Genomic DNA, 14,233 nt, shown 5'->3' on the forward strand with positions numbered 1-14,233 from the left:
CACTTTTGTGAGACTCAGAGTTGCAGTTGTGTGTACGCGTGTGTGTGTGTGTAACACCAGAGGTTGCAATTTGTGGTGGTGTGCTACCTGCTGCTGCCTTCTGGGGCATATGTTGACAAAGCTGTCCTCCGGAGCTGAGCTATAGTGGCTCATCTCTTCGCCCTCGCTGCCGGTTCCCTCCGAAGTAGTGCACTCCAGATTAGGGTATTCCTCGGCAGGATACTCCCTCTGCCACGCGGCCAGCTCCTCAGCGCTGATCGGCCTGGCCTCTCCTCCCTTCAGTAGCTGGGCCTCCAGTCTCTTGGCCGAGGGGTGGACACCATGTGGTAGGAGGCGGTACTGTGAAGGAGGCCCCACTGCGCGGGACATGTAACTACACACCGACCCAGAGAGAGTGGAGGAGAGGGAGGTGGAGGCTGAGGAGGAGATGTGGGGGGTCTGAGCATCTTTTCCCTCTGCCCCTCCGTCCACCTCGTCGACCGCCCCCCGCGCCTGTTGCCGTCGACAACGGCCTGTTTCCACGGCGGCCAGGTTGCACTCGGACTGCTGCAACAGTACTTGGGAGACCTTGAGGTTGAGGACGATGGAGCTGATGTGCTCCGAGAGCTTTCCGGACACTGGGCACTCTGGCTGAACAGCCCTCTCCTTCATAATTGTCCGCTCCTCTTCTTCCTCCTCTGTTACAGTGCTGGAGTCAGACTCTTCTTCTTGGGTGATGTAGGGTTCCGATGGCACAACAGAGCACAGGCGCCAGTCATCCAGGGGCAGGATGTCCCTAAAAGAGATGTCACGGTGGAATATGGGCTGTTCAGAGTCTGTCGTCATCTCTCCTTCTCCCCTCTCTGTCTCGTTCTCTCTGTCCAGCAGTTTGTCCAGTTCGTTGAGCTGGTCCTGGATCTCCCTGTCCACTGTAGTGTCCATGGAACTGCCTAAAGAACCTTCCTGTGGGTCAGTGTAGGCGGTAGGCCTGAGGTCTGAGAAAGAGGGGAAAAGACATGGATAAAACCCTTTAAAAAATATATATTGTTCAGGGTGTTTTGTATGTGCTGTGTTCACCACCAGCACCTGCAGGCTCCTTGACTGGGGCGGACTCTGGACTCCAGCCTGCAGGCCTAAGCCCTCCTCCTACGTCTGTGTACAGCCCACTCCTTCTTCCCCCTACTTGGGACATTTCCTACCACACACACACACACATACCAGGATCACCACAGAGAGGTCATAATAACAAATCCATAATGTGAGGCTGCTGCCACTATTACGACACCAACCATTGCTTATGTTGGCGGAGTGCCTAGGCTGCAGTCTATACCTTCATGTCTTGGCGCAGTGTGTAGCGCAAGTCCTGCAGGCTGTGTGTACGGTCCTCAGGGCGGGGCTGCAGGCCCACCCTGACCAGGGCGTAGTAAGGCTGGGGCACACTGGAATCTGTAGCCAGGGCCTGGCCCGACTCAACAGTCTGCCTGATCCAACGAGGGTCCACCGGGCCCCACGGCACTGAGTCTACAGTAGAACACACACACCCCAAAGTCACACACATGCAAATATTCACACTGCTGCAGTGGACAACAGACGGAGTAGCTACCTGTATAGAGCTCCTGGATGAGGGCACACAGGCTGTAGAGGTCAGCCTTCCCTGTGCAGGGTCTCTGTCTGATCACCTCAGGGGCGGCCCAGTTGTACAGGCCTGGGGGCAGGGGCAGGTGAGCCGAGGGTCTGCAGTGACTATTGTCACTGGGAGAAGAACAGCACATACAGACCAATATTTATTACTTACCACCCTTATGGAATAATGTTCAGTATTTCATTGCAGGCGCATGGACTACAACAAAAGTTGTACAGGAAAAAGAAAGACCTAGTAGTGCAAGCTTCCTTTTCTTCCTACCTGGGCACCATGAAGCCGAGGCCAGAGAGTTTGGCCACGCCAGGGTGTGTGAGGAGGATGCTGTGGGAGGAGAGCGCTCGCAACACAAGGGCCCGACCGTGCAGGTAGAGCAGAGCCTCACACACCTGCAGCACCACCAACAGCATGGTCTCAGCACGCAGCACTGGAAACTCAGCACGCTGGTGAGGTGCACAAATACATTTGTTAAATTGAATGAATGTGTAAGTACAAAACACGGATAAATGTTGAAAGTGTGTGTATGTGTGGTGGGGATTACCCTCTGGTGCAGCAAGTTGTGCAGAGAGCCCACGTGGACCCGCTCAAACACCAGACGGACCCTCAGCAGGTCACTGGACATGCTCACTGCCATCAGCTGCAGCAGGTAGGGATGGAACAGCTGGCTACAAACAGACAGTCACAGCAGTTACTGGGTTATGCTGTATATCCATAGACAGCATCAATAGCACTGAAATGACAGGTGTACTTTATGTTAAAGACTTATTTGGAGAAACACTTGAGAACTCAACGCAGCAGTCATTTAAGTTGTTTAAAGACTTCAAAGAGTGTCATCGTCTTCTCACTTGCAGTACTCCAGCTCAATGAGCATCAGGTCAAGGTAGGCCTCTTGGCTGCCCCCTTGTGGAGAGATGGACTGCAGCTCCTTCACAGTGATCCTGCAGCCCTTCCAGCTGTAACTGACAGATGGAACAACCAGCTTAAAGGAAAAAACATCTAAGTATGTAGCTTCTTATTTGATGCAATCCCATAGGAGTTATATAAGACGTGGTTCCAGTCCTCAGTAGTCTTACTTGGTCATGGTAATGAAGGCGCCACAGGAGAAGGAGAGGAGGGGTTCGTCGTCCGCCTGCCCTAACTCACTGTCCCCAATCACAGGCAGGGAGGCCAGAAGGCCCAACGCATATCCCGGCTTATCTATACACAACTGAGCACAGCAAGAAAACAGTCACTCACTCTCATCCAGACACAAAATACTGCCATTCCAAAATATACCACACTATATGCAATTTAGCAGACGCTTTTATCCAAATAAACTCATACTTACATACATACATATAGTATAATGATAAAGGGACAAATCCTAATATGACGTGGGCACATGATGCAACTTATTTTGGTTTTCATCAACTTCACCGTTTTAGGCAAATACCTTTCCAAAGCCAAAACATTGAACTGTGTCACAGGCAGAGGACTTGGTAATCTTTCTGTTGAGGTGCAGGTCAGAGCCACTACAACATGGGAGAAATGTTAACATACAGATTTTAAGAAAACAAACCCCCCAAAAATGGGCAGTATTAATGTAGGATCCCCCGGCTACTCACCCGGACTTGAGGAGCTCCAGTAGAGATGGGGAGCGCAGCAGAGTCTTGGAAGATGTGGAGGTGGGGGTCCGGCGCAGCTCCCTGGGCTGGGGCAACTGAGACAGGCTGTGCATGTGGGTCACACAGCTCTTCAGGAACTTAAGCATCTTGATGACAGAGAGGGAGTGAGAGATTAGTAGTGTATACAGTATGTATCTGATCATTGTATCTGTGAGCACCAACCCTGGCGCTGTGCTCCTGAGCCCCAGCCTCGGCCCAGTCTTGGGGGCTCCTGCCTTTGTGGTCGTGGAGCCTTAGGTCCCCCCCTGCGTCTAGCAGGCCACTCAGCAGCCAGGGGTTACAGGCGAACACGGCAGCGTGGACGGGGGTGCTCCTGTCCTCACAGCGACTACACAGGAAAATAGGTCACTCACAGTATGGTGTCACAAAACATGCTGCACTAAAAGGCTTACACATCTTCGAAGTATTTATTTTATGTCTAAAAAGAGAGGAGACATGAGAGTGTGTGAATGACTTGTCAATCTTACTGGTTGGGGTCAGCTCCAAATTGCAGAAGCAGCTCAGTGACACTTGCCAGGCCCAGGAGCGATGCACAGAACAGAGGTGTCTGGCCCAAGTGATTGACACAGTCCACATCCACACCTATAGCACAGCATCAGAACAGCTTTCAATTGATTCACTTCATAAGGTAGCCATTTAGTCACAACTGTCAAGCTCACTGGGTAGGTGCTAGTAGGTAGTGTTCATATGAACCAGAATCTGGCTTTACAGAAGAAGTCAAAGGGGTTGGGTTAAATGCGGAAGACATTTCAGTTGTACAACTGACTAGGCATCCCCTTTCCGCAGCCATTGAACTTGTCATTTACCAGCTTAATAATGTCAAGATAATTTCATCATTTGTGAGTAACGAATGCATGAGTAGCAACTATCATAATTTACTGCCATCACAGCCAGTATGTACTTACAAAAAAGTTCTAAATAAGAATGTACAATCCACTGAAAAAAAATGCCTATTGTGCACCTCCAATGTAAATCGCTCACATCATTGATCCCGGATAGCACTAACCTTACTGCCATGCACAGCTCGGAACTATACAACACATCAATACATTGAACGTGCCATAGAGGCATTTTTTTCTGTTTCATGTAACTTTATTTAAACCTTTTTTGGAAGTACACATCGGCCGTGACGGCAGTAAATGACAATAGTTGCTAATTGAATGTCCATATTTTGTGAGTAACAAACATATGTGGACATTATTAAGCTTTAAAACCTGCTGAATGGCAAATTGAAGGCTGCTTCCTGGGCTTATTTATTTATTTAACTAGGTAGGCCAGTTGAGAACAAGTTCTCATTTACAACTGCGGCCTGGCCAAGATAAAGCAAAGTAGTGCGACAAAAACACAGAGTTACACATGGGATAAACAAACGTACAGTCAATAACACAATAGAAAAATCTATGTACAGTGTGTGCAAATGTAGAAGAGTAGGGAGGTAAGGCAATAAATAGGCCATAGTGGCAAAATAATTACAATTTAGCATTAACACTGGCGTGATAGATGTGCAGATGATGATGATGTGCAAGTAGAGATACTGCAAAAGAGCAACAACATGGGGATGAGGTAGTTGGGTGTGCTATTTACAGATGTGCTGTGTACAGGTACAGTGATCAGTAAGCTACTCTGACAGCTGATGCTTAAAGTTAGTGAGGGAGATATGGGTCTCCAGCTTCAGTGATTTTTGCAATTCGTTCCAGTCATTGGCAGCAGAGAACTGGAAGGCAGCCAAAGGAGGTGTTATCTTTGGGGACGTCCAGTGAAATATACCTGCTGGAGCGTGTGCTACGGGTGGGTGTTGCTATGGTGACCAGTGAGTTGAGATAAGGTGGGGCTTTACCTAGCAGAGACTTATAGATGACCTGGAGCCAGTGGGTTTGGCGACGAATATGTAGCGAGGTCCAGCCAACGAGAGCATACAGGTTGCAGTGGTGGGTGGTATATGGGGCTTTGGTGACAAAACGGATGGCACTGTGATAGCAAATTGGATGTAGTCTGAGTAGAGTGTTGGAGTTTATTTTATAAATGCCATCGCCGAAGTCAAGGATCGGTAGGATAGTCAGTTTTACGAGGGTATGTTTAGCAGCATGAGTGAAGGAGGCTTTGTTGGGAGATAGAAAGCTGATTCTGGATTTAACTTTGGATTGGAGATGCTTAATGTGAGTCTGGAAGGAGAGTTTACAGTCTAACCAGACACCTAGGTATTTGTAGTTGTCCACATAGTCTAAGTCAGAACCGTCCAGAGTAGTGATGTTGGACGGGCGGGCAGGTGCAGGCAGCGATCGGTTGAAGAGCATGCATTTAGTTTTACTTGTATTTAAGAGCAATTGGAGGCCACGGAAGGAGAGTTGTATGGCATTGAAGCTCGTCTGGAGGGTTGTTAACATAGTGTACAAAGAAGGGCCAGATGTATACAGAATGGTGTCCTCTGCGTAGAGGTGGATCAGAGAATCACCAGCAGCAAGAGCGACATCATTGATATATACAGAGAAAAGAGTCGGCCCGAGAATTGAAGCCTGTGGCACCCCCATAGAGACTGCCAGAGGTACGGACAACAGGCCCTCCGATTTGACACACTGAACTATCAGAGAAGTAGTTGGTGAACCAGGCGAGGCAGTCATTTGAGAAACCAAGGCTATTGAGTCTGCCGATAAGAATGCGGTGATTGACGATTGTCTAGCCCGGCTGATTTGTAGGGGTCCAGATTTTGCAGCTCTTTCAGAACATCAGGTATCTGGATTTGGGTAAAGGAGAAATGGTGGGGGCTTTGGTGGGTTGCTGTGGAGGGTGCCGGGCAGTTGACCTGGGTAGGGGTAGCCAGGTGGAAAGCATGGCCAGCCGTAGAGAAATGCTTATTGAAATTCTCAATTATAGTGGATTTATCAGTGGTGACAGTGTTTCCTAGCCTCAGAGCAGTGGGCAGCTGGGAGGAGGTGCTCTTATTCTCCWTGGACTTTATAATGTCCCAGAACCTTTTTGAGTTAGTACTACAGGATGCRAATTTCTGTTTTTCCTGAAAAGTTGCATATCACGGGGGCTATTCGATGCTAATGCAGAACGCCACAGGATGTTTTTGTGCTGGTCAAGGGCAGACAGGTCTGGAGTGAACCAAGGACTATATCTATTCCTAGTTCTACATTTTTTGAGAGGGGCATGCTTATTTAAGATGGTGAGGAAGGAACTTTTAAAGAATAGCCAGGCATCATCTACTGACGGGATGAGGTCAATGTCATTCCAGGATACCCCGGCCAGGTCGATTAGAAAGGCCTGCTCGCAGAAGTGTTTCAGGGAGCGTTTGACAGTGATGAGGGGTGGTCGTTTGGTCGCAGACCCATTACGGATGCAGGCAATGAGGCAGTGATCGCTGAGATCTTGATTGAAAACAGCAGAGGTGTATTTGGAGGGCGAGTTAGTTAGGATGACATCTATGAGGTTGCCTGTGTTTACAGATTTGGAGTTGTACCTGGTAGGTTCATTGATCATTTGTGTGAGATTGAGGGAATCAAGCTTGGATTGTAGGATGGCCGGGGTGTTAAGCATGTCCCAGTTTAGGTAACCTAGTAGCACGAGCTCAGAAGATAGATGGGGGATACCAATTCACATATGGTATCGAGGGCACAGCTGTGGGCAGAGGTAGGTCTATAGCAAGCGGCTACAGTGAGAGACTTGTTTCTGGAAAGGTGAATTTTTAGAAGTAGAAGATCGAATTGTTTGGGTAGACTTGGATAGTAATACAGAACTCTGCAGGCTATCTTTGCAGTAGATTGCAACAACGCCCCCTTTGGCAGTTCTATCTTTGCGGAAAATGTTGTAGTTAGCGATGGAGATTAAGGTTTTTGGTGGTTTTCCTGAGCCAGGATTCAGATACGACATCCGGGTTGGCAGAGTGTGCTAAAGCAGTGAGTAAAACAAACTTAGGGAGTAGGCTTCTAATGTTAACATGCATGAAACCAATGCTTTTACGGTTACAGAAGTCAACAAATGAGAGCACCTGGGGAGTAGAGCTAGGCACTGCAGGACCTGGATTAATCTCTACATCACCAGAGGAGAAGTAGGATAAGGGTACGGCTAAATGTTATACGAACTGGCCGTCTAGCACGTTCGGAACAGAGAGTAAAAGGAGCAGGTTTCTGGCCACGATAGCATAGATTCAAGGCATAGTGTACAGACAAAGGTAAGGTAGGATGTGAGTACATCTAGGCATTGAGTAATGATGAGAGAGATATAGTCTCTAGAGACGTTTAAACCAGGTGATGTCATCGCATATGTAGGAGGTGGAACAACATGGTTGGTTAAGGCATATTGAGCAGGMCTAGAGGCTCTACAGTGAAATAAGCCAGTAATCACTAACCAGGACAGTAATGAACGAGGCATATTGATATTAGAGAGAGGCATGCGTAGCCAAGTGAACATATGGGTCCAGTGAGTGGCTGGGCTGATTGGGAACACGGCGATTCAGACAGTTAGCAGGCCGATGCTAACACGCTAACAGTTAGTAGGCCGGGGCTAAACAAGATAGCAGTTAGCAGACCGGGTTAGCAAGCAAGCAGTTAGCAGACAGGGTTAGCAAGCAAGCAGACCGTGGCAGGCAAGCTAGCAGTTAGTAGACCGGGGCTGGCAAGTTAGCCTTTGGGGGATGTCGCGATGGGGGTAAGTCTGTTTTTGCCTCTTTGTGCGGTGACGTTGATAGACCAGTCGGAGTTAGTAGGGTTCCAAGTAGCTCTAGGTAGCTAGCAGGCCAGCAGAATGGGCTTTCAGCGGGCGTCGCTCCTGAGGGGCCTGTTGGAATCCTCAGGCAGATTATGTCGGTATTCCAGTCGTAGAGGATCGGTGGGGTTCCGTGCCCCGTACCGGCAGTAGAAGGGGTCCGGATATTGTAGCCAAGGAGTGGGCTTCGGTGTTAGCACAGGAGCCCTGGCCGGGCTAGCTTCAGGCTAATTGGTGCTTGCTCCGAGATGGAAACGCTAGCCAGGAGTGGACACCCGGGATTGCAGTTAGCTAGTTGTGAGGATCCAGATGAAAATGTTCAGAGTTTGCGGTAGGAATCCGAGGATATGGAGAAATAGGTCCTTTATGCTCTGGTTTGAGTCACGTTGTTCAAACTGGCGAGAGCTTTCCGAGCTAAAGCTTAGCTGATGACCGCTAGCAATGGTTTGCTAACTGATAGCTGGTAGGTAATTAGTTGGCTAGCTTCAGTTGAGGGATTCCAGATCTGAAGTAAAAAGAAATACTTTAGAAAAAAGCAGATCCACGCCACATAGGGTGAGGCGGGTTGCAGGAGAGTATTTAGAAGTTGAAGTGTAGGAACATATTTTTAAAAGATATCCGAAGAAAAGGATGTAAAAAAAAAATATATAAGGGACACGACAGGACAAAAGACGTCTGACTGAACCAAGGGTTCACCCCAGACTGTTCTTAGTTCTACATTTTTTGAATGGGGCATTCTTATTTAAGATGGTGAGGAAAGCACTTTTAAAGAGCAACCAGGCATCCTCTGACGGAAGGAGGTCAATAACCTTCCAGGATACCCGGGCCAGGTCGAATAGAAAGGCCTGCTCGCTGAATTGTTTAAGGAGCGGTTGACAGTGATGAGGGGTGGTCGTTTAACCGTGGACCCATTACTTGACGCAGGCAATGCGGCAGTGATCKCTGAGATCCTGGTTGAAGACAGCAGATATGTATTTAGAGGGCAGGTTGGTCAGGATGATATCTATGAGGGTGCCCGTGTTTACAGATTTAGGGTTGTACGTGGTAGGTTCTTTGATAATTTGTGCTTAAAGGATATTCACCATGTCAACGTCTCCTAACTAAAGCCAGATTCTGGTTCAGGGATCATCCATATAACGTTAGTCTATGGTAGGGATGAAAAATGCTTACTCATGCAACATTACTGTTGTGTTGTAGTTTTACCTTTCTTGAGCAGCTTCTCCATCTTGTGCAGATTCTTCTGCAGGGTGTACATATGCAACTGAGCAGGTAGGCCTCCATTCTTCACGATCCCCAATCGCACTGGGCAGGGAACAGGCAAAGCAGCCATCCTGCTCCATTCACTGCCACGGAGTTCCAACTACCAACGGGGGGTCCCTGCAGTAAAAACTGCCGAATGTCAGTTAGTTGGCTAGCAAGCTAGCTAACACATTAGCCGTCTAACTAGCTAATTAACGACCAATGACAACCAGTTAACCAACTATGGGTTCGTCGATATATTTAGTAGTTGAAATTGTTAAGTTTAAGGTGTTTAGTATGAAATTAATATAAACTTAATTAGCGAAAAGTACTTTACCGAATTCGTAGTAACTAGTTAGCTGATCATCAGACTAAGCACGAGCGTCGAATCTCTCACAGTAAATTAAGCATCACGAGCCGACCAACTAAAAATAATTTAGGGAACAAAAAGATTGTTAACTTTACGGAAAAGTCGAAATGCCATAATAGAAAAGCAGATCACAAGCATATGACACGTATCTGTTAGTTTAGCTACCACAAGAGCCTTGAATGTTTACATATGGTGGTCCTTAGTGCCAAGAAGACGGGTTACTACAGGGTTTCCCAAACTCAGTGCACGTTTTGGTTTTTGCCCTATTACGACACAGCTGATTCAAATAATCAACTACCGGTAATCATCTAGTTTTGATCATAGTAGCGTTTATAGTAGCGTTTGGGTAGAAAACAAAACGTTCACCGCTTGGGTTCCCGAGGACAGAGTTTGGAAAGCTGGTTTAAAGGCAACCAACCAGATTTGTGGAAACTATTTTACAGATATGTCAATGATTGCTATTTTCATGATTGCTTTGCAGCATTACAGTTAAGTAAATTAATGTTTTTGAAGTGAAGGCAGCCAATTACAATGTGTCAAATGTACTGTGCTTATTCTTACATCTCCTTCTATGGTATATTGGCGATCGCACAATTTAATCTGCGTTCCTCCACCTACTGTGATGGAAACAGGATTCCCACAAATGGAACAAAATACCCAAATTTAAATATGTAAACGAAATCAAACTTTTCTGTWAAAAAATAAATAAAACAGTTCTTACATTTATTTTCCTTGGTTGTGGGTTTACAGTAATTGACAACACGGTGTAATGTAATGACGTGTGTGGATGGGTGGCGCTAGTAAACACATTTTGGAGGGATTCATGAAAATGGCTCCAGCTATGTACTTGGAAATTGGTTTCCTCATCGCTAACTAGCAGCTAACTCCAGCAGATGTAAAACTTGGCTTGCTGAGGAGGTAAGAGGAAAAAATAGTTAAATGAAACTATTTTCGGGGCTACGCATTTACATGGAGGAGTTAGAAACGGGTTTAATGTATCAAACAAAGTAACGCCAAGTGGCTTGCTAGCTTTTGAAGTTGTCTGCCTGTGTCAATTTCATTCAGGTCGCTGAAACGATAAGCGAAATATGCAGAGGGATGTGTCGAGCTACGCCATTGCGCCGTCTGTCAAAGTGAAACTCCTCAATGCTGGGTTTCTTTCTGCTGCAGACCTGTGTGACTTGCGACCTCTCCAACTCAGCAAAGGTAGCCAACCAGTCACTGTTATTGATGTTGTCATTACAGTAGTAGGTTATAATACAGTTACAGGCCATATACCGGGTGAAATGCATTACACCTAAATAACTCATATGTATTATTGCCAATATGTGGTACCTGCTAACTTTATTTTACAATGCGTCTCATAGTCCATTATATTTCTACCCTTCAAGCTTGTCCTCTTCATCAACCTCTCCATCCCTGTTATTGTAGAGGCCTGCATCTCCCAGGAGGAGGCAGTAGAGGTGCTGCAGGCTATGAGGTGTGAGCTTGGCCAGGAGAGGGCAGCAGCAGGCAGGCTGACAGCCCTGGAACTTCTGGGGAGAGAGCAGGAGCTGGGCACTATAGTCACTTTCTGCTCAGCACTGGATATGGCCCTGGGAGGGGGCATGCCAGTTGGAAAGACCACTGAGGTCTGCGGGGCGCCTGGGGTGGGAAAGACCCAGCTCTGGTAAGCACTGGTACCTCTGTGTGGAAGAGTTACTCAACTTACTCATCTGTTTGTTATATTGTAGTAATAGCACAATAACTTTGTGTCCCTCAGTATCCAGTTGTCAGTAGATGTGCAGATCCCTGTGTGTTTTGGGGGGTTGGGAGGCAAGTCTCTGTACATAGACACAGAGGGCAGCTTCCTGGTCCAGAGGGCTGTGGACCTAGCGCAGGCAGCTGTGGAGCACTGTGGGCTTCTAGCAGAGGATTCAGGTAACTAAGTAGGACAGAACAAAAGCAATCACCCATGTAGGACTACTTATAACTGATTTGTGAAGCATCTATTTAGTGCTTATAAAGACTTCAAAACATTGAATGCATTTATTACATCGGTATCGCTATGTTGTCATACACATATAAAATGTATACTAGTCTATGAAGAATGAGATAGTATTTTGTAAATGCTCACATATTGTGATCAACAGTACTGGTGCATGCATTCAATCGCTGGTTGGTCGATTCTTCACAAAATGAACAACACTAGAGAGAAAAAGGGGTTCTGTCTTAGATTCAAGCCTATTGGAAACGTTTTGTAGTTTACTGTCTGCTGTGTTCTATCTTTTTTCCTTTTCCAGAACAGCAGGAAGCCTTGAAGGGGTTCACTGTGGAAACAATCCTCTCCAACTTATTCCTTGTCCGTTGCCATGACTACGTGGAGCTGTTGGCAGAGACATACCTCCTGGCTGACTTCCTGGCCCAGCACCCTGGGGTACCAATCCCCACCAATACGTCACTGATCCCAAAACAGCCAACCAATCAAATCCAAAGGGGTTATTTCTACAACCTCCATGTTGGGTTTGGCTCTGTTCCGAGTCGAAAAGGAATTTCTTAACTGAAATGCTCATAGAAAATGTTGACGGCTAGATTTCCGGATTGGCTGGAGCAAAATAGCATAACTAACAAAAAATTAGGAACATTGAAACCTCAAAGACAGCATTAATAAAATACTTAGCAGAAACCATGTTCCAATGTAAATCTGCAACTCATTTGCTTGTGGCTTTTGGATGGTAACTTGGGCACCTTTGTTAATCCAATCCAGGTCCGGCTGGTGGTGATTGACAGCATTGCCTTCTCGTTTCGCCATGACTTTGATGACCTCTCCCAGAGGACCCGCCTCTTGAACGGCCTCGCCCAGCGGCTCATCCAGATGGCCACCAATCACAATGTCGCGGTATGACCTGTGACCCTTGTCCACTTAGCCTAGTGTCAAAGACCCCAGATGTTGCCTCACCAATAGGGTTGCAAAATTCTGTGAATTTTCAATAAATTCCCTGTTTTTTCTCCAACCGGGATTTTGAGAAAACCAGGAAATGTATTGAAGGTTCCTGGAATTTTGCAACCCTACTTACCAACGTGCACTCATTTCTTATCTATCCTGTCTTAACCCTTCTTTTTATCTGATGACAATTATTTTCATTACTTAATAAAAGCTCATAGAGAAGGGAAACAACAACTATAAAGAGTCCAGTGATAACCACATCCTCCCTTTATAGAGCCTATCKGCCCGCTCCCTCTTGCAAACTACTATAATGTATAGTACAGAGACATTTTATAAGTGCAATGCTGATTTAAGCGGCCAGGTAGATTGAGGTCTAAATGGGACATCCGCTCTGTGCCAGAATGACGCTGGACAGTATTTTTTTAAATCAGCAAAGAGTTCTCTTAAGGTACATGGAGCAAATTCACTTTGTTCTAGTAATTTGTTGCTTATTTGCACTCAGGAACAACCTGTACCAATTTGGATCCCTACAGGGGCTTGTTTAATGTTCCTTTTCAAAAGTGGCAACTTGATATTAGTTAATTCTTTAAACAAGGGATAAGTGTTGATTTGAAAATAGTGTTGTTGACAAACCGCATTCAACATAATCTTCCTGTTGAATGAGGGAAAGCTCAGTTTGTTTTGAAAGTCTATTGAAAAAGTTTGGTTACTAGCTAGCTACCTTTTTGAGTTTGGATCACGTGACGCTGGTTGGCATCAGTTGCTTGGACTGCTATGATCTGTTCATTGATCCTGCCAGGTCTGAGGAGCTAGCCTAGCCGCCTATCAAGCTAGCCTAGCCGCCTATCAAGCTAGCCTAGCAGTGGGGACATTGACTGGTTCTCATCAAGCTGTCCGCTCAAGATGAAGCTTCTCACTGTAACTAGTGTGTGTAATCTGGTTCAGGTTATTAATCAACCTACCAGGGTGTTTACAAACACTACAGGAAGATCATCCACATGTATTCATCACATCTATACAAATACTGTATAACTTTGTTCTAAAGCTGTATCCGTACCCATTTGGATGCAGTGATCACAATATAGTGGCTATATCCAGGAAAGCCAAAGTTCCCAAAGCTGGGTCTAAATACTGTAATATTGCACATAAATTCATACTAAGAAGATTGAGGGAGCTGTAATGTTAGATTTCAGTGCAGCCTTTGATATGATTGACCATAACCTGTTGAGAAAATGTATTATAGCTTTTCAACCTCTGCCATATAGTGGATTCAGAGCTGTCTATCAAATACAACTCAGAGTTTTCTTTAATGGAAGCTTCTCTAATGTCAAACATGTTAAGTGTGGTATACTGCAGGGCAGCTCTCTGGGCCCTCTAATATTTTATATTTTTACCAATGACCTGCCTTTGGCATTAAACAAAGCATGCATGTCTATGTATGCTGATGATTCAACAATGTACACATCAGCTAATAAAGTCACTGAAACCCTTAACAAAGAGTTTGTCTGTCTTGGAATGGGTGGCCAGTAAAAAACTGGTCCTGAACATCTCTAAAACTAAGAGCATTGTATTTGGTACAAATCATTCTAGATCTCAGCTGAATCTGGTAATGAATGGTGTGGCTGTTGAACAAGTTGAGGAGACTGACTTACCTGGTGTTACCTTACATCAACATATAGATTCAATGGTTATGAAGATGGATGAGAGGTCTG

The 14,233-nt window shown here is 46.1% G+C and overlaps 2 protein-coding genes across 12 annotated transcripts in view; one reads left to right on the plus strand and one right to left on the minus strand.

Annotated features, from left to right (window-relative positions):
- The window catches only part of tex14 (testis expressed 14, intercellular bridge forming factor), a 25,698-nt gene extending 15,519 nt beyond the window's left edge, over positions 1-10,179 (minus strand). For 4 of the 9 annotated variants that reach the window (XM_070434414.1, XM_070434415.1, XM_070434418.1 and 1 more), the window contains exons 1-13: positions 9,190-9,891; positions 3,750-3,864; positions 3,445-3,610; positions 3,223-3,368; positions 3,051-3,129; positions 2,692-2,825; positions 2,464-2,577; positions 2,160-2,283; positions 1,883-2,061; positions 1,583-1,731; positions 1,310-1,500; positions 1,066-1,174; positions 88-974 (exon numbers count right to left, since the gene is read on the minus strand). In XM_070434414.1, the coding sequence (XP_070290515.1) occupies positions 88-974; positions 1,066-1,174; positions 1,310-1,500; positions 1,583-1,731; positions 1,883-2,061; positions 2,160-2,283; positions 2,464-2,577; positions 2,692-2,825; positions 3,051-3,129; positions 3,223-3,368; positions 3,445-3,610; positions 3,750-3,864; positions 9,190-9,316 (2,520 nt within the window). In that variant the 5' untranslated portion in view covers positions 9,317-9,891. The other 5 variants (XM_070434412.1, XM_070434411.1, XM_070434413.1 and 2 more) reach the window with 5 other exon arrangements.
- The window catches only part of rad51c (RAD51 paralog C), a 19,526-nt gene continuing 14,462 nt past the window's right edge, over positions 9,170-14,233 (plus strand). Inside the window, exons 1-7 of one of the 3 annotated variants that reach the window (XM_070434419.1) lie at positions 9,976-10,083; positions 10,346-10,513; positions 10,661-10,801; positions 11,027-11,264; positions 11,358-11,515; positions 11,878-12,011; positions 12,342-12,473. In XM_070434419.1, coding sequence (XP_070290520.1) covers positions 10,684-10,801; positions 11,027-11,264; positions 11,358-11,515; positions 11,878-12,011; positions 12,342-12,473 — 780 coding nt within the window. In that variant the 5' untranslated portion in view covers positions 9,976-10,083; positions 10,346-10,513; positions 10,661-10,683. Of the gene's footprint in view, positions 9,256-9,975; positions 10,084-10,194; positions 10,514-10,660; positions 10,802-11,026; positions 11,265-11,357; positions 11,516-11,877; positions 12,012-12,341; positions 12,474-14,233 lie in introns of those variants that run through there. The other 2 variants (XM_023968217.1, XM_023968216.2) reach the window with 2 other exon arrangements.

Source organism: Salvelinus sp. IW2-2015, linkage group LG23, assembly GCF_002910315.2.
Source record: "Salvelinus sp. IW2-2015 linkage group LG23, ASM291031v2, whole genome shotgun sequence".
NCBI classification, from domain to species: Eukaryota; Metazoa; Chordata; class Actinopteri; order Salmoniformes; family Salmonidae; genus Salvelinus; species Salvelinus sp. IW2-2015.